General features: G+C 42.0%; 1 protein-coding gene across 3 annotated transcripts in view; it reads left to right on the top strand.

Annotated features, from left to right (window-relative positions):
* The first annotated feature begins 599 nt into the window (after window positions 1-599).
* Scml2 (Scm polycomb group protein like 2) overlaps window positions 600-27756 on the top strand; it is a 154535-nt gene continuing 127378 nt past the window's right edge. Inside the window, exons 1-2 of one of the 3 annotated variants that reach the window (XM_087600965.1) lie at window positions 600-777; window positions 15451-15528. In XM_087600965.1, the coding sequence (XP_087457091.1) occupies window positions 772-777; window positions 15451-15528 (84 nt within the window). In that variant the 5' untranslated portion in view covers window positions 600-771. Of the gene's footprint in view, window positions 778-15450; window positions 15529-25479; window positions 25627-27756 lie in introns of those variants that run through there. The other 2 variants (XM_087600963.1, XM_087600966.1) reach the window with 2 other exon arrangements.

Here is a 27756-nt window from a genome sequence, read left to right as displayed (position 1 = left end):
TTTTCTATCAGTTTCTCTGTGAAATGTTGTTTCCCTCTTATTCTCCTTATTTTCAAACAAATTATTTCTTTTTCTTTTGCCCATGACTTTGTTTTGCCCTTTGCTAATTCTTTTCTTATTCATAAGTGTACTGTTCTTACCAGAAAACAAACAAAGAAGAACTCTGGAAAATTTCTTTTATGTCAGTCTTTGTTAAACTTTAGTACTTTGACCCAACTTTCTATACTAAATTCCATAAAAATAATCCTTAAAATTCTCCTACCTCAAGGATTGGGCAGTATTGTTACTTAGAGTTCCAAGATACCTTTTGGTTTGCTTTGCAAACCAAGGATCGCCACCGTAAAAATTACACTTTCTACATAGGAAAGATGGGCCTTACCACACCCTGCCAATAGGGGGTGATGTAGGAGGTTGCTCACTTATGATTCCCAGAAGTCCCTGTTGTCTGACTGGCCGCGTGGGCAGATGGGCCAGAGGCTGTGGTGCCGAGGTGCAACAGGCACCTTTTAAATCCCACCCCTGGCTTCTGGTCCTCGTGCAACACGCGCCTTTTAAGCCCCTCCTGTAGGGGGCGGTAGAGGAAGTTGCTCACTTCCGGTTCCCAGAAGTTCTTGTCTGATTGGTAGCTTGGGCCGTTGGGCCAGAGGCTGTTGCGCCGAGGCGCTGAGGCTTTAGCAGGGCTTTCTCGCCTGACTGGACTTTCTCCGAGTCGAGGACCCTCTTCTTGGATTCCAAGTGCTGGTTTCGGCCCAGTGGACCCCTCTGCTCACCATGGCAGTGAGTAGAATGTTTTTTGGGATTCGGCCCAGCAACTTTTTATTTCCTCAGGCGTTTCGTCCTCTCACTTCACACTTCGATGTTGTCCTTTGAGGGCTTCTGGAACTTTCTAGTTCCTTGACTTCTCCCTTAATTCCAGGGATTGTGGTTGTTGGTCGCTTTCCTATATTCAAGTTTATTACTTATTTGAAATGTTTGTAACCAGCCTACCCTCTCAGAGTGATTTTTTTCTTCTTTTTTATTGGACTTTTAAAATTTACATTTCAAATTTTATCCCCTTTCCCAGTTACCTGAACATAAACCCCCAATCCCATCCCCCTTCTTCTATGAGGCTGTTCACCCCCTCTTCCCACCTCCCGGCCCTGATATTCCCCTACACTGGGGGTCTAACCTTGGCAGGACCAAGGGCTACTCCTCCCATTGGTGCCCAATGAGGCCATCCTCTGCTACGCAAGCAGCTGGAGCCATGGGTTTGTCCATTGGGTAGTGGTTTAGTCCCTGGGAACTCTGGTTAGTACTGTTGTTCTTATGGGGTTGCAAGCCCCTTGAGCTCCTTCAATCCTTTCTCTAACTCCTCTCCAATGGAGACCCCATTTCTTTGAGTGATTTTTAAATGTTGTTGCTACTTGTTGGGAAATGTGGGGGAGTGGTTTCCTTCTGTTCTTTCCCCTTTCAAAGGTCCATTCCTGCTTCCTCTTTCCAACAGCCTTCTCACAAATTTAGCTCTTTCCTCCACTCTGCCTCCTTCTGAGCTCTGCTCCTCCTGCCCAGGCCTTTCTCCCCTGTGTCATTTTCCCTTGAGGCTCCTGGCTAAGTTTATTTGCTTTCTCCCTGCCCCACCCTTTCTCTCTTACCATCCTTGTGCCCCTTGTCCTCTATAACTCTCTCTCCTGTTACCCCCTCACTTCCTCTATTCTGTTCTCTCTTTCCAACCTCCTTTCCTCCTTCCCTGCACTTTTAGACTTTCTCCTGTGTATTTCCCAGACTTTCAAACGTTTCCCCATTTGTTGCTTTCCTAACCCGTTTCCTTTCTAACCTCTGCATTTCTCCACATTGGTTCCCATCCTTAGATCTTGGATGTTTTATGTATGGGTATATTTTTGGAGTACAAGTATTATAGCTGTGGGTATATTTCTATTGCAATTGATGATCCTGGATGGATCGGGTTTTGATAGTTTCCAGTGACAACATTATTTAATGGTTTATTTCCACCTGTGTTTTTACGTTCACTTGTTTGTGCTAGATTTTATGTTTTTGAAGTATAGATCTCCCAGAGCATTTGAATGTGGTATTCAGATCCTATATTCAATAACAGCCAATATCGTCTTTTAGTTTTGGATGGGGGTGGGGGGAGTGTCTGTGTATTTGTGTGTATGTCTTTTGTGTCGTAGATGCCAGCATGTTTAACTTCTTGTATCCTGTTTGTGTTAAGTGTAAGAGAAAGACATAGATTTGCGTGTACGCACACACACACACACACACACACACACACAAACATATATAGAGACAAGAGAGACAGATACAGAGATGGGTAGACAGAGAAGTAGAGAGTTTGTTTCATGTTTCCTCTATATATGTGTGTCTCTGGGGGCTGTGATTCTTTGAACTTCTGGCAAGCATAGAGATGTCCAATGAGAGCTTTCTTGAGTTTGCTGTCACCTGAGTTTTTTTATTTTAGACATTCTGATTGGTGTAAGGTATAATCTCAGAGTTGTTTTGATTTGCATTTCCCCGATCACTAATGACTTTGAACATTTCTTTAATTGCTTCTCAGCCATTCAGGATTCCTCTTTTTTTTTTTTTTTTGGTTGTTAGCTTCTTGAGTTCTTTATATATTTTGGATATTAGCCCGCTACAGGATGTGGAATTAGTGAAGATTTTTTTCCCCCATCTGTAGGTTGCCAATGTGGCCTATTGACTGTGTCACTTGCCTTAGAGAAGCTTTTTGGTTTCAATGATGTCCCATTTATCAATTTTTGATCTTAGAGCCTGAACCATTGGAGTTCTGTTTAGGAAATTCCCTATATCTTCCTTGTGCCAATGAGTTTGAGGTGCTTCCCCATTTTCTCTTCTATTAGATTCAGTGTATCCTGTTTTATGTTGAGGTTCTTGATCCATTCAGACTTGAGCTTTTGCAAGGTGACAAATATGGATGTATTTTCATTTTTCTACATACAGACTCCCAGTTAGATTAGCACCATTTATTAAAGATGCTTTCCTTTTGCCATTGTATATGGCTTCTTTTTGGCCTCTTTCTCAAAGATGAAGTGTCAGTAAATGTATGGTTTTATTTCTGGGTCTTCAATTCTATTCTATTGATCAACCTGTTTGTCTCTGTAACAATACGAGGAAGGTTTTTTTTTTTTTCTTATCACTATTGCTCTGTAGTATAGCTTGCAGTATGGTGATTCCTCCAGCTGTTCTTTTATTGTTAAGAATTTTTCTGATATTCTGGGTTGTTTTTTCAGATGAATTTGAGAATTCCTCTTTTCATGTCTTTGGAGAATTGTGTTGGAATTTCGATGGGGATTGCATTGAATCTGCAGATTACTTTTGGTGGGATGGTCATTTTTACTATGTTAATCCTGCCAATTCATGAGCATGTGGGACCTCCATTTTTTGAGGTATTCTTTCATTTTTTTCTTGAGTGACTTCAAATTCTGTTTATATAGATTTGTTACTTGCCTGGTTAGAGTTATTCCACGATATTTCCTATTATTTGTGACTATTGTGAAGGGTGTCATTTCCCTGATTTCTTTGTCATCCTGTTTATCCTTTGAATAGAGGAAGGCTACTGATTTGTTTGAGTTAATTTTATACCCAGCCACTTTGCTGAAGTTATCAGCTGTAGGAATTCTCTGGTGGATTTTTGGGGTCAATTAAGTATACTATCATATCATCTGCAAATAGTAATATTTTGAATTCTTCCTTTCTAAATTGTATCCCTTTGACCTCCTTTTGTCATCTGATTCCTCTGGCTAGGACGTCAAGTACTATATTGAATAAGTAGGGAGAGAGTGGGCAGCCTTGTCTAGTCCCTGATTTTAGTTGGATTGCTTCAAGTTTCTCTCCATTTAGTTTAATGTTGGCCACTGTTTTGCTGTATACTGCTTTTATGATGTTTAGGTATGGGCCTTGAATTCCTGATCTTCCCAAAACTGTTATCAATTCCTGATATTTCTAAGACTGCTAACATGGAATGTTGAATTTTGTCAAATGCTTTTTCAACATCTAATGAGTTGATCATGTGTTTTTTTTCTTTGAGTTTGTTTATATAGTGGATAATGTTGATGTATTTCTGTATATTGAACCATCCCTGCATTCCTGGGATGAAGCCTAGTTGATCATCATGAAAGACTGTATTGACATGTTCTTGAATTCCATTTGCAAGAATTTTATTTGAGCATTTTTGCATTGAGAGTCATAAGCAAAATTTGTCTGAAGTTCTCTTTTTTTGTTGGGTCCTTGTGTGGTTTATGTATCAGAGTCATTGTGGCTTCATAGATTGAATTAGGTAGTCTTCCTTCTGTTTCTATTTTATGGGATAGTTTTAGGAGTGTTGGTATTAGCTTTTCTTTGATGATCTGGAAGAATTTTATACTAAAGTCATCTGGGCTTTTTTTGCTTGTGAGGTTTTTAATATGTATTCTATTTCCTTAGGGGATATGAGCCTGTTTAGATAGTTTACCTGCTCTTGATTTAACTTTGGTACATGGTATTTGTTTAGAAAGTCATCCATTTCATATAGATTTTCCAGTTTTGTTGAGTATATGGTTTTGTGGTAGGATCTGATGATTTTTAGAATTTCCTCCTTTTCTGTTGTTATGTCTCCCTTTTCATTTCTGATTTTGTTAATTTGGATACTGTCTCTGAACCGTTTGGTTACTTTGGCAAGCGTTTATCTATCTTGTTGATTTTTTTTTTCTCAAAGGACCAGGTTTTGATTTTGTTGATTCTTTGTATTGTTGTCTTTGTTTCTATTTGGTTGATTTGGACCCTGACTTTGATCATTTCCTGCCTTCTATTCCTCTTGGGTGTGTTTGCTTATTTTTGTTCTAGAGCTCTCATGTGTACTGTTAAGTTGCTAGTATAGGATCTCTCCAATTTCTTTACCAGGGCACTTGCTGCTATGAATTTTCCTCTTAGTACTGCTTTCATTGTGTCCATAAGTTTGGGTATGCTGTGTCATCATTTTCATTGAATTCCCAGTCTTTATTTTCTTTATTTCTTCCCTGACCAAATTCTCATTGAGTAGAAAGTTGTTTCCATGTGGCTTTTCTGTTGTTTGGTTGTTACTGAAGACCAACCTTAGGTAATGGTGATCTGATAGGGTGCGTGGGAGTATTTCAATTTCCTTGTTTCAGTTGGGGCTTGTTTTGTGACTCATTTTATCATCAATTTTGGAGAAGGTTTCATGAGGTGCTGAGAAGAAGGTGTATTTTTTATTTTAGGGTGAAATGTTCTGTAGTTGTCTGTAAAATCCATTTGGTTCATAACCTTTATTATTTTTACTGTGTCTGTTTAGTTTCTGTTTCAATGTAGTCTGAGTAGGGTTTTGAAGTCTCCCATTACTATTGTGTGGTGTTTAATGTGTGTTTTGAGCTTTAGTAAAGTTTCTTTTATGAATGTGTGTGCCCTTGCATTTGGGGCATAGATGTTCAGAATTGAGACTTTTTGTTAGTAGATTTTCCCTTTGATGAATACCAAGTGTCCTCCTGCTTCTTGCTTGATAACTTTTGGTTGAAAGTCTATTTTACTGCATATTGGGATGGCAACTCCATCTTGGTTTTTGGGACCATTTACTTGGAAGACATTTTTTCTAGCCATTTTCTCCAATGCAGTGTCTGTCTTTTTTTTTAATTGAGGGGTGTTTTTTGATTGCAGCAAAATGCTGGATCCTGTTTAGGAATCCTGTCTTTGAGCATGTCTTTTTTATTGGGGAATTGAGATATTGATATTGAAAGATATTAAAGAAAGCTTATTGTGAGTTCCTGTTATGTTTGTTGTTGTAGGTGGCATTATGTGCATGTGATTATCTCCTTTTTGCTTTGTTGTGAGATGATTAAATCTTGATTTTTTTTTTTTGGTTGTAGTTTATTTCCTTGTGTTGGAGTTTTCCACCTATTATCCTTTGTAGGGCAGGATTTGTGGAAAGATTTTGTGTAAATTTGGTTTTGTCTTAGCATACCTTGGTTTCTCCATCTATGTTAATTGAGAGCTTGCTGGGTATAGTAGATTGGGATGGCATTTGTGTTGTCTTATGGTCTGTATGACATCTGCCCAGGATGTTCTGACTTTCATAGACTCTGTTGCAAAGTCTGATAGGTCTGCCTTTATATGTTACTTGATCTTTTCCCCTTACTGCTTTTAATATTCTTTCTTTGTTTTGTGCATTTAGTGTTTTGACTATTAAGTGATGGGAGGAATTTCTTTTACGTTCCAGTCTATTTGGTTTTATATAGGCTTTCGGTGCATTTATGGCCATCTCTCATTTTATGTTGGGGAAGATTTCTTCTATGTTTTTTTTTGAGATTTTTGGGTCCTTTGAGCTGGGAATTCTAGTTCTCTTCTATTCCAATTATTCTTTTTTTTTTTCTGGAGCTAGGGACCGAACCCAGGGCCTTGCGCTTGCTAAGCAAGTGCTCTACCACTGAGCCAAATCCCCAACCCTATTCCAATTATTCTTAGATTTGTTCTGTTCATTGTGTCCTGAATTTCATGGATGTTTTCTGTTAGTAATTTTTTCTGTTTTGAATTTTCTTTGACAGTTGTGTCAATATGTTCTCAGGTTTCTTCTATACCTGAGATTCTCTCTTCTATCTCTTGTATTGTTTGTGATGCTTATATCTCCATTTCCTGATCTCTTTTCTAGGTTTTCCATTTCCAGGTTTGCCTCCATTTGTATTTTCTTCATTGTTTCTACTTCTGCTTTTAGGTCTTGAACCTCTTTGTTCAATTCCTCCATTTGTTTGTGTTTTCTTGTATTTCTTTAAGGGATTTATGTTTCCTCTTTAAGGGCTTCTATCTGTTTACCCATGTTTTCCTCTCTTTCTTTCTGCGAGTTATTTATATCCTCCAAAAAGGACTCTATTATCTTCATGAGATAGGATTTTAGGTCAGCTTCCTGATTTTCAGGTTTGTTGGTTTATTCCAGGCTTCCTGTGGTGGGAGGACTGGGTTCTGATGATGGCTTCTGTTACTTATGGTCTTTACTCTCACCATCTGCTTATCTCTGTTGCTAGTTGATCTGGGTGTCTCTGTCTGGAGACTGCTTCCTGTGTCCTGGGTTGCTGCAGGGCTCCTAGGAGGCCTGTATCCCTGGTTGTAGCTGTTCTCCTGGGATGCCTTCAGACTGTTGGATCAGTGTCCCTGCCTGCATTAGAACTCCTGGGAGTTCTTCAGACTGTTGGATCAGTTGCTCTGTGTGCCAAAGAATTCCTGAGAAGCCTTCAGATTGTGGTGTCTTTAGAGGAGCAGACAATCTGGTGATCTGACCCAGCAGAAGGCACAGGCTGGAATAGGAGAGGAATTTGGGTCCCAAGAGGCTTGGGGAGTGATAGGTCCTGAGTCCACTGGGCTCCTTGGGGTTCCTAGGTACTACAGTTGTTTGGGAGGGTGTCTTACCTGTGTACAGCAAAACTCCTTGGAGGCCATTAGTTTGTGGTGTCCTCAGAGAACATACAAGCTGGTTATCTGTCACCACAGAAGGCACAGGCTGCAAGTGGAGTCATATTTTGACTTCATGTTCTTAACACATCTTTCCTTTTATCTTATTCACAACTCAAGTTGCTATGCTGGTTACTTGTCCTCGTTTCTAGCTGGTTGGTGTTTGTCAGGATTTTCGAATGTCCTGCTCTTAAATCTTGTGACTGCATGTTACCCATGTTCCTTTTTCAGTTACTTTTGTAGCTAATGGCACAGTTGGAATGGGAGTGTTACTCTTGGCAACAAAAGCAGAAATCCTTCTTAATATACTCAAATATCTCATCGTTTTTCTAATAAAATGCTATGGTCTCATGAAATAGGGAAGGGCATGCATACTTATATGTTTTGGGGTAACCCTGGACAACCTCTTAAGAGATCAAGGGAATATTTGAGCTAGCTGAATTTAGGATGAGGAGTGCCTGTAGAGTGTGGGAGCCTTCATAGTAACTCATGTGTCCTGAGGGATTCAGGCAGGTCTCTCAGAGCAGAAATTATGGTCTTACCTCTCTGCTCTAAGGTGTGTCAGGGCTTCTGGCAACCAGTTTCAGCTCTTGTTGCAGGCAGAAACTAGAAGGTTCCTGCCCCTGACTGCTTCTTAGTTCCTGTGTCCAGAGGGCTTTAGGCAGGTTACTCTTGGGACAGGAATGTGAGCAGAAGTGGTGGTCTCCCCTGAGATCTCAAGATTGTCTCCCCCATGGGATTTGGTAACAGAGTACTATAGGACTGAGTAAGCTCAGTGCACAGGTAAAAACCAGAATGGTCCTGTGCCAGACTGCTCCTGGGTTTGTGTGGCCTGAGGGCTCCAGGCAGGTCCCTCGGAGGAGAAGTAGTAGTCTTACCTCTGCTCTCAGATCTGTCAGTGCTCCTGGTGACTGGCTTTCAGCTCTGGGGGGAAAAAGAGACCAGAAGCTGTCCTATATTTCTTTAGGGGAGTTATTTATGTTATTCTTTTTTTTTATTAACTTGAGTATTTTTTATATACATTTCAAGTGTTATTCCCTTTCCCGGTTTCCGGGCAAACATCCCCCTCCCCCCTCCCCTTCCTTATGGGTGTTCCCCTCCCAACCCTCCTCCCATTGCCGCCCTCCCCCCCATAGTCTAGTTCACTGGGGGTTCAGTCTTAGCAGGACCCAGGGCTTCCCCTTCCACTGGTGCTCTTACTAGGATATTCATTGCTACCTATGGGGTCAGAGTCCAGGGTCAGTCCATGTATAGTCTTTAGGTAGTGGCTTAGTCCCTGGAAGCTCTGGTTGCTTGACATTGTTGTACTTTTGGGATCTCGAGCCCCTTCAAGCTCTTCCAGTTCTTTCTCTGATTCCTTCAACGGGGGACCTATTCTCAGTTCAGTGGTTTGCTGCTGGCATTCGCCTCTGTATTTGCTGTATTCTGGCTGTGTCTCTCAGGAGCGATCTACATCCGGCTCCTGTCGGTCTGCACTTCTTTGCTTCATCCATCTTGTCTAATTGGGTGGCTGTATATGTATGGGCCACATGTGGGGCAGGCTCTGAATGGGTGTTCCTTCAGTCTCTGTTTTCATCTTTGCCTCTCCCTTCCCTGCCAAGGGTATTCTTTTTCCTCATTTAAAGAAGGAGTGAAGCATTCACATTTTGATCATCCGTCTTGAGTTTCGTTTGTTCTAGGGATCTAGGGTAATTCAAGCATTTGGGCTAATAGCCACTTATCAATGAGTGCATACCATGTATGTCTTTCTGTGATTGGGTTAGCTCACTCAGGATGATATTTTCCAGTTCCAACCATTTGCCTACGAATTTCTATTTATGTTATTCTTAAAATCCTCTATCATCATCATGAGATGTGATTTTAAATCCAAACCTTGCTTTTGTTGGGATTTCCAGTATTAGCTGTGGTGGGAGAACTGGGCTCTGATGATGCCAAGTAGTCTTGCTTTCTGTTGCTTAGGTTCTTGCTCTTGCCTCTCCTTATCTATCTTTGATGTTAGTTGATCTTGCTGTCTCTGGCTGGAGCTTGGCCCTCCTGTAGGCCTGTGATCTTTGGAGTGAGAGCGTTCCTGGCGGATGAGCTCTTTGTAGGCAGGTTTTGAGTCTAAGAGCTGTGAAACCACCTCTGGGCACAGGTAAGGACCTGAAGGGTTCCATGCCTGGCTGTGGCTTGCAAGCACTGTGTACTCCTGGGAGGTCTCTCTATTGACAGTCAAGGAGAGAATATTGGGTCCTACCTGTGGGCTGTGGGCTTAGGAGGAAGAGTGCTCCTGGCAGACCAGCTCTCTGCAGTTAGGTTTTGGGTCCAAGGGCTGTGGTACAGCCCCAACTCTGGGCTCCTCAGAGTCTTTTAAAAACTAACATTTTGGGGTTGGGGATTTAGCTCAGTGGCAGAGTGCTTGCCTAGCAAGCGCAAGACCCTGGGTTCGGTCCCCAGCTCTGAAAAAAAAAAAAAGAAAAGGAAAAAAAAACTAACATTTTGTGTTTCTCCCAGAGGTGGGTGTCTGTGGGTCTAGGTGTGAGTGTGCTTTGGAAAGTTCATGGGGTATCTTACCTTCTCTATGTGCTTGTGTGTGGTATTATAAATACAACATACACACACATGCAGAAACCTTGAAAACCTGCCATCTTTATGTGAGAATGTGCAGGACAGAAGGCTATTTCCTTGTACATGTGAATTTGGAGTTGAACATAGCCTTGGTGCCAGAGGTTTCTATCTTCTACAGCAACTTGCTCTTGCTTGAGTCAGACTTTTGTTATTCTTCCTAGGGTGGTCTAAAATTCTTTCTTCTTACATTGAATTCCTCTCTCCAGGGAGGATAGGTTTGCCACATGCTTGTAAGCCTTGAAACATATTTAGGTTTTTCAGATATGAAGTAACTGCCTATATCAGCCTGTATAGAGGTGGATGGATGGATGTTATGGTTGGATGGATCAAGGGTCATCTTGTTAATTTGTTTTTCTGTTTGTTCCTTAATTAGGTCCTTTGTTCTGTGTGACCAGAACTCATGGCTTTCCTATTTTTTGGCATCTCCCCTTTTTAGCGCTTTGCCCTTGTTAACTATTTCCCTGGTGTCCACTTTGCAAATAGAGTGATTGTCATAGAACACTCACAAGATAAGGAATTCCGAAATTTCTACCACTTTGGTCTGCGTTAAAAGTTTGTTCTGGGGGTTGGGGATTTAGCTCAGTGGTAGAGTGCTTGCCCAGTAAGCTCAAGGCCCTGGGTTCGGTTCTCAGCTCCGAAAAAAAGTTTGTTCTGTGCTTTGCAACTAACCCTTGGTTATCACTCATGTGTAAGCTCCTCTGATGCCTCTGTGACTGAAAAGTCTGGTCCGTGTCCAACGTCATGGATGTTATTATACTTGGCAAGCTGGAGCGGCTTCTGCAAATCTGCAGCTAGCATCCGTTCCTCGTGCAACACGCGCCTTTTAAGCCCCGCCTATGGGGGGGGTCAGTAGAGGAAGTTGCTCACTTCCGGTTTCCAGAAATCCCTGTTGTCTGATTGGTAGCTTGAGCTGTTGGGCCAGAGGCTGTTGCCCTGAGGCGTGGATGTTTTAACTGGGCTTGGACTTTCTCCGAGTCGAGTGCCCTCTCCTTGGATTCCAAGTTCTGGTTTCGGCCCAGTGGATCTCTCTGCTCACCATGGCAGTGAGTAGAATGTTTTTTGGGATTCGACCCAGCAACTCCTAATCTCCTCAGGCGTTTCGTCCTCTTACTTCAGTGTTGCCCTTTGAGGGCTTCTGGAACTTTCTAGGTCTTTGACTTCTCCCTTAACCCCAGGGTTTGTGGTTGTTGGTCACTTTCCTAAGTCCAGGTTTATCACATAATTCCAATGTTTGTAACCAGCCTTCTGATTCAGAGTAATTTTTCATTGTTGTTGGTGTTTGTTTTGAATGTGGCCAGCGGTTTCTTTCCCTTCTTTTACCTTTTCATGTGTTTTCCCCTATTTCCTCTCTCCAACAGCCTTCTCACACCTTTTAGCTCTGCCTCTTTCGAAATTCTGCCTCTCTTACCTAGGCCTTTCTCTCCCCTTGTGCCAGTTTTCCCAAGGCTCCTGGCTAAGTTTATTTGCTTTCTCCCTGCCCCACCCTTTCTCTCTTACCATCCTTGTGCCCCTTGTCCTCCATAACTCTCTCTCCTGTTACCCCCTCACTTCCTCTATTCTGTTCTCTCTTTCCAACCTCCTTTCCTCCTTCCCTGCACTTTTAGACTTTCTCCTGTGTATTTCCCAGACTTTCAAACGTTTCCCCATTTGTTGCTTTCCTAACCCATTTCCTTTCTAACCTCTGCATTTCTCCACATTGGTTCCCATCCTTAGATCTTGGATGTTTTATGTATGGGTATATTTTTGGAGTACAAGTATTAAAGCTGTGGGTATATTTCTATTGTAATTGATGATCCTGGATGGATCGGGTTTTGATAGTTTCCAGTGACAACATTATTTAATGGTTTATTTCCACCTGTGTTTTTACGTTCACTTTTTTGTGCTAGATTTTATGAATTTTGAAATATAGATATCCCAGAGCATTTGAATGTGTTATTTAAAGCCTGTTGTTAATATCAACCAATGTCTTGTTTTAATTTTGGATTTGTGTGTGTGTGTGTGTGTGTGTATGTGTGTGGTGTGTGGCAGAGACAGAGTGTATGTGTTTGCGTGTATGTGTATGTGTCCTTTTGCTTAGGTCCCTGCATGTTTGAGTTCCTGCATACCTCTTTGGGTTAAGTGTAAAAGAGTACACAGATTTTCATTCAGGTATGCGTGAGCGCACACACACACACACACACACACACACACACACACACACAGAGACAGACAGACAGACAGACAGACAGACAGACAGACAGACAGAGTGGTAGGTAGACAGAGAGGTAGAGAGATTGCTTTATGTTTCCTATATATATGTGTATCCCTACAGTTGTGAGCCTTTGTACTTCTGGCAGGCATAGAGATATCCAATGAGAGCTTTGTTGAGTTGGTTATTTCAAACTAACCTGTAGGTTTTAGAATTGAAAATGTGTGTCATGTTTGGTACCAAGCACCTTATAGTTTTGTCCCCTTGATCTTTCTATGTGTTTTCAGTTTCTCCAAAGAGTATAGGTACCCCTGAATGATTGTCAGAGTAGATGTCTTATTTTTGCATTGTTATTCTGAGTCAGGTCTTTTTAAATTTCTAGGGATAGACTTTAAATTGCTTTGTAGCCAAAACAGGTCACGATATTGGCTATTTTGTGTCCTTGGCTGGAGTGAAAGCCTGTATACCCTCGCCACTGCTTCTGGAATGCTGTGACTTCAAAGTGTACCACCATGCCCACTCTGGATACTTCGTTCTTCTCTTGGAACATAACTTTGAGATTAGCATCTGTGCTGAGCTTTCCTGAGCACCTGTTGCCTTTTTTCTAGTGCACAGATTACAGGGCCTTACTCTCCTTTGTAGTGCTAGATTTGCAAGGGTGGGCCTATTTGCTTTGAAATAGATATACTCTCCTTACAAGTTCATTTCTCATGTTGTTATCTACCCTTTTGTCTGGAACACCTATGAGTACTTCTACCCACCTAATTTTGTCTAGTTGTTTGGATTTTCCTTATTCATGTTTTGTTTTTCCATATGTGTTATATTTATATGAGTCTTAGATGCAATTTCACAAAAATGGTACTGGCTATATGGGTGTATCTGGTTCTTGATCATGGGTGCCAAGGATTTTCTGACAACTCAGCAATATTCTGTTTTGGTCCCTTTCCTATAGGAACGTCGTGTGTGCTTGCCTTTTGAGGAAAAACAAAAAAATTACTTGTTTTAGTCTTCCATATTTTGGTGGCATTTGGTTTGATAGTTAACAGATGATGGAGGAATTACTTCCACTGATGTATAGTAAGAATGTTTTAGGATACTGCAAGAGAAATTAGACTAAGGAAGATATTCCACTGAAGCAGAGTATTATTCCACCCAGGTACCAGACCTGCTGCAGGTAGAAACTTCCAGTAGAAGTTGTATTAGTCAGGGTATCCTGGTTTGTGGACAAACTGTAGCCTTGCAAGTGTCCTAGGATTTTCCTGGCTTTTCCAGTTTCTCTGTGATAAGCTGGGTAGATGTGTGAGTCAGTTGTTCTAGTTATTAGGATCTAGGAAGTCTACAGCTTAGTGGCTTCATCATGTGGTCCACGCACATCCTGTATGTGGAGATCTCTTCACATGGGTCTCAGTTGTGCTGATTTTGGAGCAACCACTTGTTTACCTGCCAGTGTCTCCTCCATGTTCTTCATGACTCTGACTGTCACAGTACTTTTGAGTGCTTCTCTATGCTCTTCATTAGCTTGTACTGTCTGCATGTTCTGAATTTGACAGTTGGCTCATCATTTTCCTGCTGCTCTTCTTTCCTCAGCATCTATTGCAATGCAAGTTAAGTTGTGAAGAATTAAAGGAACGATACCTGCTACCTACTTTGACTTCTTAATCTGAGACATCCTTACTTTTTTCCTCATTCACAACTGAAGTTGCTGTGCTGGATACCTGTCCCCACGTCCTTTGTATACCAGCCTACCAGTTCCTCATAGGTGATTGGTGTTAGGTAGGCTTTTTGCATGTCCTGCTGTCAAAGGTTGTGACTCATGTTTTGTGATCAGTTCGTTTCCTAGCTTAATGCGCAGGTGGAATGGAAATGTTACTTTTGTGAACAAAAGCAGAGATCCTTACTATACTGAAAGATCTCACCATATTTCCAGAAAATGCTAGTGTTTTTAGATATAGGGATGACCATGTTTTGGGGTAACTCTGGGAAACCTGTTTGGAGATCAAGGGAATATTTGAGCTAAGTGAATTTAGGATGAGGAGTGCCTGTAGAGTGCGGGAGCCTTCATAGTAACTCATGGACCTTAAAGAATAGATTCCTTCATGTGTCTGTGATAGCAGGTCTCAGTAAGTTTTTCAGGTAGGCCTTTTAGTCCTGGGCTTAAGCATTCCTTTTTCATCAGCCTTCTACATTTCTGGGAATCAATACATGAGAATACTGGATACTTTGAAAACCTGTTTTAAAGTTTCCTCTCAATTCATATGGAATGGATTAAGAACCCTTTATTCATTTTTATAAGCTTCAGGTTGCATTCAGAGCCATTTTGTTTTAGCTCTGTGGAAAATTCTATTGTAAAGAAAACTTTCTAAGAGTATTGTTTGTTACAGCAACCATTTTATGATTTTCCTTTTCATTAGAATCCAGGGAAATTAAAATTGTCTGCATCTCTATGTACAGAGCAATGTATGTGTTTGTCTAAATATCTGTCTGACTGTCTGCTTATCTATGCATCTATAAAGTGATATATTCATCATGTATCTAGTCTGTCAATCTTTATATCTATTTATCTAAATCTATACCTCCATCCACAGGCATACATCTACATATCCATCTCCTCTCTCTCTCTCTCTCTCTGTCTCTCTCTCTCTCCCACCCACCCACCCTGCCACTCACCCATCCATCTTTCTGTGTGTGTGTGTGTGTGTGTGTGTGTGTGTGTGTGTGTGTGTGTGTGTATGTATCTGCATACATGCATACACACATAGATATATCCAGGGATTGTGTTTTCATGGTGTTTGAGAGATCACACCTCTCTGGTTCTTTTCTTTCTCACATTTGACCCTCTTCTTGCTATGTTTATGAATTCGGGGATTATAGGCCCAACATGCCTTGATGAATATCTGTTTTATTTCCCTGTCTTTGTGGGTTGTTGTTGGGCTTCACCTGTCTTGGGCTGTCTTTGAGGTACAGATATATATGGAGAGGATTTAAAACCAGGTTCATTTAGGCATCCTTGCTTGATGGACTTCTGCCTGACTTTATTTCATTGTGTGATAGCTTTTGTTGACACTGTCCCATTTTACATTTCAGGAAAACTGTATATAGGATGCTGAATTTCCTAGTAAATTTTATAGCATCAGCAGTCATTTTATGTAAGTAGTTATGATCCCAAACTTTCCTGTTTTCTCTAACTTCTCCCCTGGTCATTGTTCTTTCAGGAACCTGCCAATGGAAATCTACCTGCTGGTCTTGGGCAACTGGTTGCTGAGCAGGCAGCCCCCAGCACAGGAGGAAGGGTAATTATGGGTATCATACATTGGAACCTAAGAGAAGTCATGACAGACAGACAGTGTTACTTTATAGTGTTTACTGGGCTTCATCTTGATGAGTCTGTATTGTGAGAATTAGATACACAATTGCTTAGACACAAGGTTTGACTATGATTTACTAAACCAAAACCAAATCAAAAAACAAAGAAAACATGTGGCAAAAAGAGAGGGAGCCTGAGGAAGGGGCTTCAGTTCTTGAATCACTTTTATTTCTTGATGACTCAGAGGACAAGGAAGATGATTCTTTCACTATTTAACTTATTTGCTTTATGTTTATTGGTGTGATTCTCAAACTACTTAAATGTCTCCTACCTATTTAACATGGACATGCTTTTAGAAAAGGAATTGTGAGATATTTCTCCATATATAGGAGCCTCAGGGAATGCTCCAGACAGGCCTAGGTCTTTCTTAATCTCTTGCCCTAGTCCAGGGAACACCCAAGACTTTACCTGAGAAAAATCATGATTATCGACCATATCTTCCCTTTTTAATTTTGGAGCTCCTTCTTATCAGTTTTCTAGACAGGTGTATAAATTTTATGTCCCTAGATAGGTTTATAATTGTGTTGTGTTCTCCTGAACCTTTTGAAAGAGCTGGAGTCTAGGCCATTGTCACCAACCCCAGATCATGCCCAATTTTCCTCTTAATGGTGTGGTGTCTTTTAAGGAAAGGTAGATTGATCTTTCCGACATTTGCATTCATTAATACTCTGGGAGTGTTATCCTTTAGAGAATTATCCCCATTTGGTCTGCTGTTTGTAATTTGTTCACATTGAAAGCATTTGAAATGTACCATCCCGAAAATGCATGCCTACTAGGATTATAAAATTCCTTGTGTGAGGATTTTTATAGTTGCACAAGTCTGTTATTTTGACTCTTACCTGCAGGTATAAGCTCCTGAGTTTAAAAAAGTTCAGGTAACACTTCCTCAGACCTATATTCAGTAGTGATTCCTACCCCCCTCACTGTGTAACACAGAGTGAAATTGCTTTCCAAAGCCAGTATTGATTTTCCCAAGGAAAAACGTGTAAAAGATACTGTTGAACTATACACTGGGTCCCAACAGAACTACACACTGGGTCCCAACAAAATCCAGCATGTTTCAGGTAGATGTTGGCAGTGGAAATTTGTTTTCACAATCAATTTTGTTGTTACCAATAACAGCTGTTTCTCACATGGGATTCTATGGGTCCTGAATATAGAAGAGGGTTTTGCATCATTGATAGTAGAGATTATTGATCTGTGATCTTAACATATATATCTGATAAGACCTATGTATATCCCATATTCATCTGGCCATTTCTTAACATTATCTTTTGTCTATTCAAAGAGGAAGCAAACCAAGAGGTCATAATATTTAGATGGAATGGTATATATAGGGGTGACAGCAATTATGATTAGCTCCTGGTATCCAGCAGGGAAAGGAGGAAAAGACCATATCTAATACAGTAGGGTAAGGTGTAGCTGCTGGGATGGAGTCTCATTTTTCTGGGATTGGGGACAATGTGGATAGTTCTGATGTTCTCTGGAGCTAAAGGGAACAGGGTCCTGTTGGGGTTGATGTATAAGAAGAAGAGTTATTTTGAGGTGGAGGGGTGGATGAAAGATTTGAGGTTAAAGACAAGCAGATCCAATGAGAGAGTCCATCAAGCTTAGTAGCTGTGGGAGTCAGGAGAATTACCTTGAAGTGTCCCTGCCATTTAGGAGAGAGGGATGATCGTCAATGACCTGGAGGGGAGAGAAGGACCTATATGCCAATGTTGACAAGGTGTGGGTGGGAGATAGTGTATGGCTGTGGTAGATGGTGGTCAGCAAGACTCCATAGGAGGGAGCAGAGATGACTGAGTTATAGGTTGAGTAGGTGATCAGGGAGGAGAGAGCATGTGTGGGTGAAAGACCAGGAGTTAGAACTGATCGTTCATACATGAGCTCAAAGGTGCGGTGAAAGAGGTTGCTTGGAGAGAGCCCATAGCCTAAAAAGAGCCAAGAGTAGGAGTTTTACACAATCCAGGTGAAGTTCCTGTGAGTTTGACAAGAGTGGTTTTTAGCGAGTGGTTAGTCCATTCTATCTTTCCTGAAGACTGGAGGTGATAGGGAATACAAAAATACTAAGGGATGCTGAAGGCTTTAGATAGAGTTTGAGAAACTTGGCAGGTGAATTCAGGACCATTGTCTGACCGAAAGGAGGGTAGGATTCCAAATTGAGGAATGATATCTCAGAAGGAGGACATCAGAGACCATTTGATCCCTTTTGTTGGTGGGAGGGAATGCCTCCACCCACACTGAGAAGGTGTCTGCCATGACCAGGAGGTACTTGGAATGTATGATGGTGGACATGTGGGTAAAGTCAAGTTGCCAGTCAGTTCCAGAAGGGAATCCCTAACTTGGTGGGTGGGGAAAGGGGTGCTATGTTACTTGGAGTTGGGGGTCTGACATCTGGCAGTTTTGCAGGAGGCAGTGATAGATATTAAGAAACATACGTCCTCAGGGGTTGACTCTAGGTGGGTCTTAACAAAATAAGACAATGCTTGGCTGTTAGGGTGGAAAATCTGGTGGAGATAGGACAGAGTTTCAGGGTTACAGACAGGAAATGGGTTATAGTGTTAGAATGTCCTGTGGTGGATGAAAAAAGTCTGAGCAACTAAGGGCCACAACTCTAGCTGCCTTGATAGTTTTCCTTGGAGATAATAGAGTCATCTGCCTGATGGGACCTGTAGTGGACAAATCTAATAGCTATGGGGAGATGGGACACTTTTAACATGGCTACAATTTGGTTTGCATTAGTTAATGATTCTCCTTTTGTCATAAGTAGCATGAGCTCCTTCCAGATAGCAGCATGGAATAGGAGGATAAGGAAAGCATATTTGGAGTCTGTATATATGCTTAGGGATTGTCTCTGTCAGTTGAAAGGCCTGAGTAAGAGGTATTAGTTCAGTCTGTTGATTAGTGGTGTGGGCATGGAGAGTCTGTGCCTCAACCACCTGTCTGACACTATAGCATAGCCTGCTCTTTTGACTCCTTCATGTAGAAAGAAGCTTCCAACTGTATACCAGGTATATAGATAGCCTGAGACAATATGCTGTCCTTTATGTGTCAAGGATGGAGTAATAGTTCCTCTAAGGTTGAGGGCAGGCATGGGATAGGGAGTGGCCAGCATTTGATCAAGGAAGGAGATTGGAAATATTATGAGGTGGGCATGATTGGAAATTAAGTGTAGAGTCTTCTAGTAATGCTACCTGAATGGAAAGAACCCCGGAGGGAGGTAGTGTTTGTAAGTTAGGAGTTGGTACAGGCTATAAGAAGAGAAGACAATGATAGGTGACCCAAAGGCTATCTTTTGGACTCTCAAACAAGGAATACAGAGGCTACTAAAGTATGTATACAAGATGCCCAACCCTAGATGACTAGGTCTAGTTTTTTTTTGACAAGTATGCTACTGGTGAAAAAGAGGGTTCTAGGGATTCCAAGGGTATACTCTTCTTTTTCTGTTATGTAGAGGGAGAAGAGACAGGTTAGATCAAGGAGGTATAAGGCTGGGGTCTGAAGGAGGACCTGTTGGAGCCTTTAAAATGGCTTGGTAGCAGGTTTGAGAGGAGGTTTGTGCTGCTTCATACAAGGTATAGGAAAGGAGGGAAAAGAAAGGAACCCAGGAACATAAAAAACTAGTTATTCCTGGGAATGATCAAATCTCTTCCTTTGTAGAGAGGACTGTTAGAGACTGAATTGGATTTTTTCTAAGTAATGGCTTTGTGGGTTGGGTAATTTTAAATCCCAAATAGGTGTCCTGAGGGGTAAACAAGTAGACTTTAGAAGGTGAGACTCTGTAGCATCGACTAAACAGGACATTTAGAAGGCCACAGATGTTAATTTGGCTAATTTGTAGAGAGGGATTTCAGAGAAAAATATCATCAATGTAGTGAATAATCTTAGATTTAGGGGAGAAAAAGAGAATAGGTCAGAAGCCAATTAGGTGTGAGCTGTCTCAGAATCCCTGGGGTAGAACAGTCCAGGTAAGTTGGGTAGAAAAGTGGGTGTCATGGTCAGTCAAAGTAATGGCAAAGATGTTTTGTGGTGGTGCATCTAGGGAAATAGGAAAGAATGCATCCTTGAGATTTAGGATCAAGAAATGAGAAATTTCCAAGGGGATGGTGGAAAGATGTAAGGGTTAGCCACAACAGGATGGAGAGGAACCATTGCAGAATCAAGGAGCCTGAGATCTTGAACCAGGTGATAGGTCTCATTGGTTTTTTTAACTGCTATTATAGAAGTGTTGAAAGGGGAAGAGATAGGATGGAGTTTTTTTCTTAGGAGGTTAGAGATGATAGGCTTCAGTCCTCTGAGGGTCTGGAGAGAGAGGGATTCAGCTTGGGTGATGTACCTGGTAGAATCCTATAATTGGATAAAAACAGGAGAATGATGTTTAGCAACAGTAGGGTTCCGGACGTCCCAGACTTGGGGAAATGACATTAGAGTTAGCAGGTTGGGTGGCTAAGAAGAAGAAGAAGAGGAGATGCTGGGAAATTTGGATTTAGGCAAATGGGGGGAGCAAAAGAAATAGATGTTCCCACTTTAGCTAGAAGATCCCTTACCATTAAGGTGACAAGGCACATTGGCACTATCTAAAAGGAATGGGTGAGAGGAATATCCCTAAAATGTAACTAAGTGGGGCTGTCTAATGAGGTTGGTATGGCTGTTCCCCTATCCCAACAATAGGGAAACAAGGAGAGTTGGGTCCCCAAAACTCCATCAGGGCCAAGTAAAGTGGTCCCAGTGTCCAAGAAGAAGGAGATGGGATTCCCAGATACCATAATGACCGCTTGGTGCACCCTCTGATGATAGAAGTGGTCAGGTCAGTGGAGCTCTGGCCCCTTCAGTCATCCATGGCCAAGGCTAGAAGATCAGCTTAAAGGTGACTTGGGAGTCCTGTCCCTCTGTCAGCATGAGGGCAATCATCAGCCTATTGTCTTTCTTGACAATGTATATTATATAATACATATATTATGGAAAGTCAAGCTATAAGAATGAGTGGTATACTGAAATTCTTTAACAAGGGTAGAGAAGTGAGAGGTATAAGATTCCAGTCTTTTTTGTACTTGAGAAAGTTCATTTAGTGAGAAGGGAATATGCACAGTAATTAGACCATCTATCCCAGTGACTCCCTCAAAGGCAGAAAAGAAGCTGGGTTAGGGTGGGTAGGGGAAGAAGTTGTGGTGGGGGGAGGTTGGCTGTAGGTAGGGAGGGCTGAAAGTAGGTTGCCAGTGTAGGACTTGTAGAGTGGCCTGCAGTTGGTAGAGGAAGAGTCTGAGAAGTAGGGTTGATGAAGCTCTGGAGAATCTGGAGAGGAGGAAGCTGGGGAGGCCAGGGAAACAGGAGAGGTTGTAGAGGCAGGTCGGGGATGGTAAGGAGGAGGTTCGTTAGCTGGATCAAGGATAGTAGAAGTTTCATCTGGATGAGACTTCATAACCAGACGGAGTTGAGTTGGGGAACAGAAGAAGCAAAGGGAAGGTTTGGAGCAAAGATAAGAAAAAGCATGGGCATAGAGAGCCTCTTTCCATTTTCAGGATCTCTGGCAATTATAAAGATCAATTAAAATAGTAGAATCAAAATTGCCATTAAATGGCCACTTAGATTCATTACTTAGTGGGTATTGAGGCCAGACCTGATTGCAAGTGGATAAGTTTGGAAGAATTTAAATCAGGCTCTAGTTTTAGAGGTTTTTCGTGAGACATCCTGGTGGGGATCCTGGAGGTACAGATGAAGATTAGATACTTATTGAGTTAGAGAACTAGTTATTACTTTTAACACTTGGAACATTCTGAGGATAAAATTAATAACTGAGAGCAAGCAGCCATGCTAGATTACCAGGTCCTCATGCAACTAGGGGCTGAGCTGTGAGCCAGTGCCCAGGAGAGAAGGGTTTACCTAGGCCTAGGATTTTCAAGCAGTAAGTGAGTGAATGAGTGAGTGAGTGAGTGAGTGAGACAGGGAGAGACACAGAGACAGAGAGAGGCACAGGGACAGAGAGAGAGGGGGGGGAAACATCTGGAAGAGAGAGATATCTCACCCAGGGGAAGAGGTCTTAAGACAAAGAGTCCGTGAGAAGGGTCAGTCATGAAGATTCTGGATACCTACATCCCCAGGGACACTAGAAAGTGGCCATCCCTCCCTTGAGACCTGGGGCAGTTTATGATGACCAGGGTGGGATGCTTACCAATTTTCCGGTGACTGACTGCGGAAGTCTAAAGATCTGATGGCTGGAAGGTGAGCCTTGGTATCAGGTGGATTTGTAGGGATGGGAATCCCGGCCTGTGGGCTTACCCAACATGTCGACAGCCACTCCATGTAGAAACAGGGCTATGACACTGTGCTACTTGTGGCAGTGGGACCTAGAACAGAGGAGTCTAAAAATCCAAGACTCAGATCCACAGATAGAACTATGCAGCATACTTGAACAAAATCACACCACTCAACAGGTCTCACTTGGGAGGTTTATTGGGCTAGGAAATGGAGGGAGGCTCTGTGAAAGGGAGGACAAAAGAAGAGAGGGCACAGGGAGAAGGAGGTTTAGTGGGACCATGATGTTTGCACAAAGGGACATGGGACAGGGTCTTTAGTGCATATGCAAAGGGACAGATACAGAGTGATGCTGGCACCACTTGGGCCGCTAGAGATGACATGAATCCTCATGAATTCCATTGATAGCTGGCTGTAAGGTGTCTGATTGTCCCGAAGTTGAGTCTAGATGACCATGGATGTTCCTCATTGCCAGCAGTCTTGTTATCTCTTAGTAGTATCAGACTATTCAGTTTTGCTAAGCTGTGAGCTTTTTGAAAGTAGGTGTTGGTGGTATTCTGTCATTCCTTGAAAATTTCATACATATGTAACCTAGTATTATTTTTAACATTTTCACAGCTTCACACAATTTGTAGTTCACCTCTTAACCACTATAAAACCCTTTGCAATAACATGTCCCACCAAGTTTATTTGCATGACATGGTTGTTTGCATGAGTGCTGTTGGAGAATTATCGGCTGACTCATGGGCAACTTCTCCGTAACCTCACCAGGGAAGAGGAGGAAAGACTCCCAGAGGAGCCATAAACTTGCCACAGAACTTAGAAAATGTAACACCTCAAAAGAACACCTGCCCTGTCCTTGATTGAAGGGTGCGGTCTAGTCCGAAGTTCTTGCTTAGGTCACTGAGCTACTGTGAGTTGATTGCCATGCTGTATTCTTATAACACTGTTTCCCTGTATTTCTCTCCATGTACTGTCCTGTGTGTATATATATATATATATTCCAGCCCACTCCTAGAATCCAGATGTGATCTGGTCTTTCCTCGGTAATAAAGGGTAATATGGATGTATTATGCAGGGTGGAGCCATCCAAATTTAACTCTTAATCATCCTATTGACATGTTAGGAGCCTGTGCATTTATTGCCACCTGCTGCAAAAAGCTGCTTTTCTCACAGAGGCTCAAGAAGTACCAGTAAGCAGGAGGAATCCTAGGTATTCAGAAGGGTTGCAGACATAGGATGCTGTTTGAAGTTCACAGAAGCTTCTTAATATGAGGTCCAGATTCTAGACTCTGAATGGGGATTTTGAATCCTCAAAGCCCACCCTATCCGACAGCAACAGACTTACATTCTCCAACCAGACCAGACTTCTTAATCCTTTCAAACAGTGCCAATCATTGGTGACTAAGTATTGAAATCTTTGAGGCTTTAGGGGCCGTTATTATTCAAATTCTTCATCCTTTCAAAATTGTTTTAAACTAACATATTGTGTCTCCAGGATTTCTGTGGGTCTAGGTGTGAATGTGCTATGGCTGGTGCATGAGGTATCTTCTCTATATGCTTTTGTGTGCAGGCCCTTTAAACCTGCCATCTTTATGTGAGAATGTGTAGGATAGAAGGCTATTTTCTCGTACCATGTGAGTTTGGGGTTGAACTTAGCCTTGGTGCCCAGGGTTTCTATTTTCTGCAGCAACTTGCTCTTGCTTGAGTTAGACTTTATTTATTCTTAGAGTGGTCTAAAATTTCTTTCTTCTTACATCCAGTTCTTCGGTCCAGGGAGGATAGATCTGCCATATCATTGGAAGGCTTTAACTGTATTTATATTTTTAGATATGGAGAACACTGCTTTATCAGTCTGGACAGTGTTGGATAGATGGATGAATGCCCAATGGATGGATGCATAGATGAATTGGTTGGTGGATGGAGAGACACATGGATGGAAGGATGAATTGATGTTGATCTTGTTAATTCCTTCATTCCTCTGTTCATTCCTTAATTAGACTCTTTGTTCTTTGTGGCCAGAACTCATGGATTTCCTTACTCCCTGCTGCCTGCTACCTTCCAAGAGCAGGTACCATCAGGCAACAATGGCTACATTTTTCTGATTTTATACTTTCAATGTCTTTCTGTTTTTTTCCCTGGCCCTATTCTCCTCCACAATATTTCCTTCCCTTCCTATTCTTCATCCCTGTCCTGTCCTTTCTTTTGACTCACACCTGTGTCTTTTGACCTGTGCTATCTCTTCTGCCCCATTAACTCCTTATTTCTCCTTCTTTCCCCATGTCCTCAGCCTATTCCTCCTTTTCCCTTTAATGATTATACTTTTGTCCCCATTTCCTATCCCACTTCCCCACTTTGAGTGCCTGCTGTTTGTCCCTTCTGATTTTATCCTTTTCCCCATTGTTACTGTATTTTTATCTTCCCATTTAAAACACTTTAAACCATTGTCCCATGTACAAGACAGTTTTTCTTTATCTCCACTTAACCATGTTCCTAACCCATTTTGTCCTTTCAGTGATCATTAGTTTCCCACTATTATCTTTTTTTCTTGTTTTGGTGGTAGTGCTGGTCATAGTGCTGCTGCTGCCATCAAGAAACATTCTAACTTGTTTCCTGAGACAGGGTCTGTATATTACTAAGGTTGTCTGGAACTCAGAAATGCCCCTATTTTTGCTTCAGGAATATTGGGACTGAATCTTGCTCGCTCATCAGGGACAGATGTGCAAATTCAAAGCATTTCTGTCTCCCTTTGACATTCTTTTCCTATTGTCCATCCTTTCTTACTCTTCTCTCAAACATTTTCCTTTGTGCATCTTCTCTACCAGACTACCTTCCCTTCTTCACCTTTTACCCTTTCTGGACCCTTCCCCACACTTTTACACATTCCCATGCGCACACATCGCTGCAGGCTTGTTGAGGCTTATCTCATGCTTTTCCATACCTTTATCAAATTCGCACCCACTTCCTCTCCATGACACATTTGTAAATAAAGGACCTATTTATTTTTTCCTGGCCTCTCCACAATTAGTAGTTTTTGTGTTCAGGCATCTTCCTTTCCCAGCTCTATATCCTTGTTAAATCTTATCCCAGTGTCCACTTTACAAGTAGAGTGCTTGTAATAGAATCCCTTGAAGAGAAGGGATGTGGAAATGTCTTCCTTTTAAGTCTGTGTTAAAAGGTTGTTCTGTGGTTTTCAACTATTCCTGGGTTTCCAGTCATGTATAAGTTCCTCTAATATCTCCGTGACCGAAAAGTCTGGTCCGTGTTGGTGCTTAAGTGTCCAACGTCATGGATTTCACTATACTTGGCAGGCTGGAGCGGCTTCTGCAAATCTGCAGCTGGCGCGTTCCTCGTGCGACACGCGCCTCTTAAGCCCCTCCTGTAGGGGGCGGTAGAGGAAGTTGCTCACTTCCGGTCCCAAGAAGTCCTTGTCTGATTGGCAGCTTGGGCCATTGGGCCAGAGGCCATTGGTGCCAACGTGCGACAGGCTCCTTTTAAGCCCTGCCCTTGGCTTCCGTTCCTCCAGAAACGCGTGCCTTTTAAGCCCCTCCTGTAGGGGGCGGTAGTGGAAGTTGCTCACTTCCGGTTCCCAGAAATCCCTGTTGTCTGATTGGTAGCTTGGGCCGTTGGGCCAGAGGCTGAGGCGCCGAGGCGCGTGGTGGCCTTAACAGGGCTTTCTGGCCTGGCTGCGGACTTTCTCTGAGTCGAGGACCCTCTCCTTGGATTCCAAGTTCTGGTTTCGGCCCAGTGGATTCCTCTGCTCACCATGGCAGTGAGTAGAATGTTTTTGTAGGATTTGGCCCAGCAACTCCTTATCTCCTCAAGTGTTTCGTCCTCTCTCTTCACACTTCAATGTTGTCCTTTGAGGGCTTCTGGAACTTTCTAGTTCCTTGACTTCTCCCTTAACCCTAGGATTTGTGGTGGTTGGGAACTTCCCCTAGTCCAGGTTTATCACATATTTGAGATGTTTATAACCAGCCTTCCCATTTGGAGTAATTTTCAAACATTATTACTGCTTGTTGGAAAATGTGGAGAGCAGTTTCCTTCTCTGGTTTCCCCTTTCCATGGTCCTTTCCTGCTTCCTCTTTCCAACAGCCTTCTCACAAATTTAGCTCTTTCCTCCACTCTGCCTCCTTCTTTGCTCTGCCCCTCCTGCCCAGGCCTTTTCTCCCCTTGTGTAGTTTTTTCTGAGGCTCCTGGTGAAGTATGAATTTTATTTTTTTCTCCTTGCCTCAACTTTTCTCTCTTACTATCTCTCTAGCCTTGTGCCCGTGCCCACAGTTTCTCTCCCCTGCTCCCCCTACCTACCCCTATTCTGTTCTGGCTTTTCAACCTCATTTCCTCCTCTTCTGCACCTTTAGGTTTTCCCTGTCTCTTTTCTAGTCTTTGTAATACTTTTCCCCATCTCTTTATCCCTTTCCTGACTTGTTAACTTTCTAACCTCTGCATTTCTCCACATTTGTTCCCATCTTTAGGTCTCCAATGTTTTATGTATGGGTATATTTTTAGAATACAATAGTGTAACTAGGGGTATATTTTGATTGCTATTTATGACCGTGGATAGATAGATGTTGATAGTCAGTTTCCACTGACAACATTTAAAGGTTTCTTTGAATCCATATTTTTATGTTCAGCACTGTTGTGCTAGATTTATGATTTTGAAGGATAAATATTCCATATCATTTGAGTGTGGTATTTAGAGCCTGTATTCAATAACAACCAACCAATTACTTGTTTTGTCTTGAGAGAGAGAGAGAGAGAGAGAGAGAGAGAGAGAGAGAGAGAGAGAGAGAGACCTTTGTCTTGCATGCCTGTATGTTTGACAGGCTGCATGGCTCTGTGTTGTGTGTGTAAGAGATACCCAGGTTTACACACAACACACAGACATATGCACACATACAGGAGCACAAACACAGAAAGAGTGAGAGAAAACAGACACCAGAGTCACAAAAGAGAGAGACAAATGGTGATACACACACACACACACACACACAGAGAGAGAGAGAGAGAGAGAGAGAGAGAGAGAGAGAGAGAGACAGAGACAGAGAGAGACAGAGAGACAGAGAGACAGAGGGGGGACAGAGAAACAGAGCTGAGACAAAGACACAGAGAAGGAGGGAGGAAGATAGGTATATAGAAAGACAGGATAAACATAACTTCATGTTTCCTCTTTTTATGTGTATTTCTGGGACTGCAGTCCTTGGGCTTCAGACAGGCATAGAGATTTCCAATGATAGCCTTCTGACCTTTCTGGAGTTGATTCTTAAAATATGCTCTGTTCCTTTTGGATTAAAAACGTTTGTCATGTTTGGTAACAAGTCCCTTTATAGTGTTGTCCCCTTGATTTTTTTATGTGCTTGTAGTTTTTCTGAGACCATTGATATACCTACAGTTTTTTACAGTAGATGTCCTGTTTTTACATTGTTATTTTGATCAGGTCTTTGTCCAGGGACATTCTTCAAATTGTCCTGTAGCTAAAACAGGCTGTCACATTGTCTTAATTGTTTCCTTGACTGGAGTGATGCTCTCTCTGCCCTCATCACAGCCTCTGCAATGCTGTGATTTCAGAGTGTACCACCATGCTCAATCTGGACAGTTTTTGTTTTTCTCAGGAAGTGTAACTTTGAGATTAGCATTTGTGCTGAGTTGTCCTGAGCTCTTGATCCAACTGTTGCCCCTTTGTTATTCAGGGATTGCAGGGGTCTGCTTTCCATATTAGTTCTAGGATTGCAGGGGTGGGCCTCATCACCCTGAAATATACATACTCTACTTACAAGTGTGTTTCTCATGCCGTTATCCATCCTCTTGTCTGGAAAGCCTGTGAGGAGTATAACTCATTATATTTTATTCAGTTGTTTGGAATGTTCTCATTTATATTTTATGCTCTATATATTTAATTAGT

This window comes from Rattus norvegicus, chromosome X, assembly GCF_021556685.1.
Source record: "Rattus norvegicus strain SHRSP/BbbUtx chromosome X, alternate assembly SHRSP_T2T, whole genome shotgun sequence".
Taxonomy (NCBI): Eukaryota; Metazoa; Chordata; class Mammalia; order Rodentia; family Muridae; genus Rattus; species Rattus norvegicus.
Note: the sequence above shows the minus strand (reverse complement) of the source record. Positions and strands in the feature narration are given on the sequence as shown.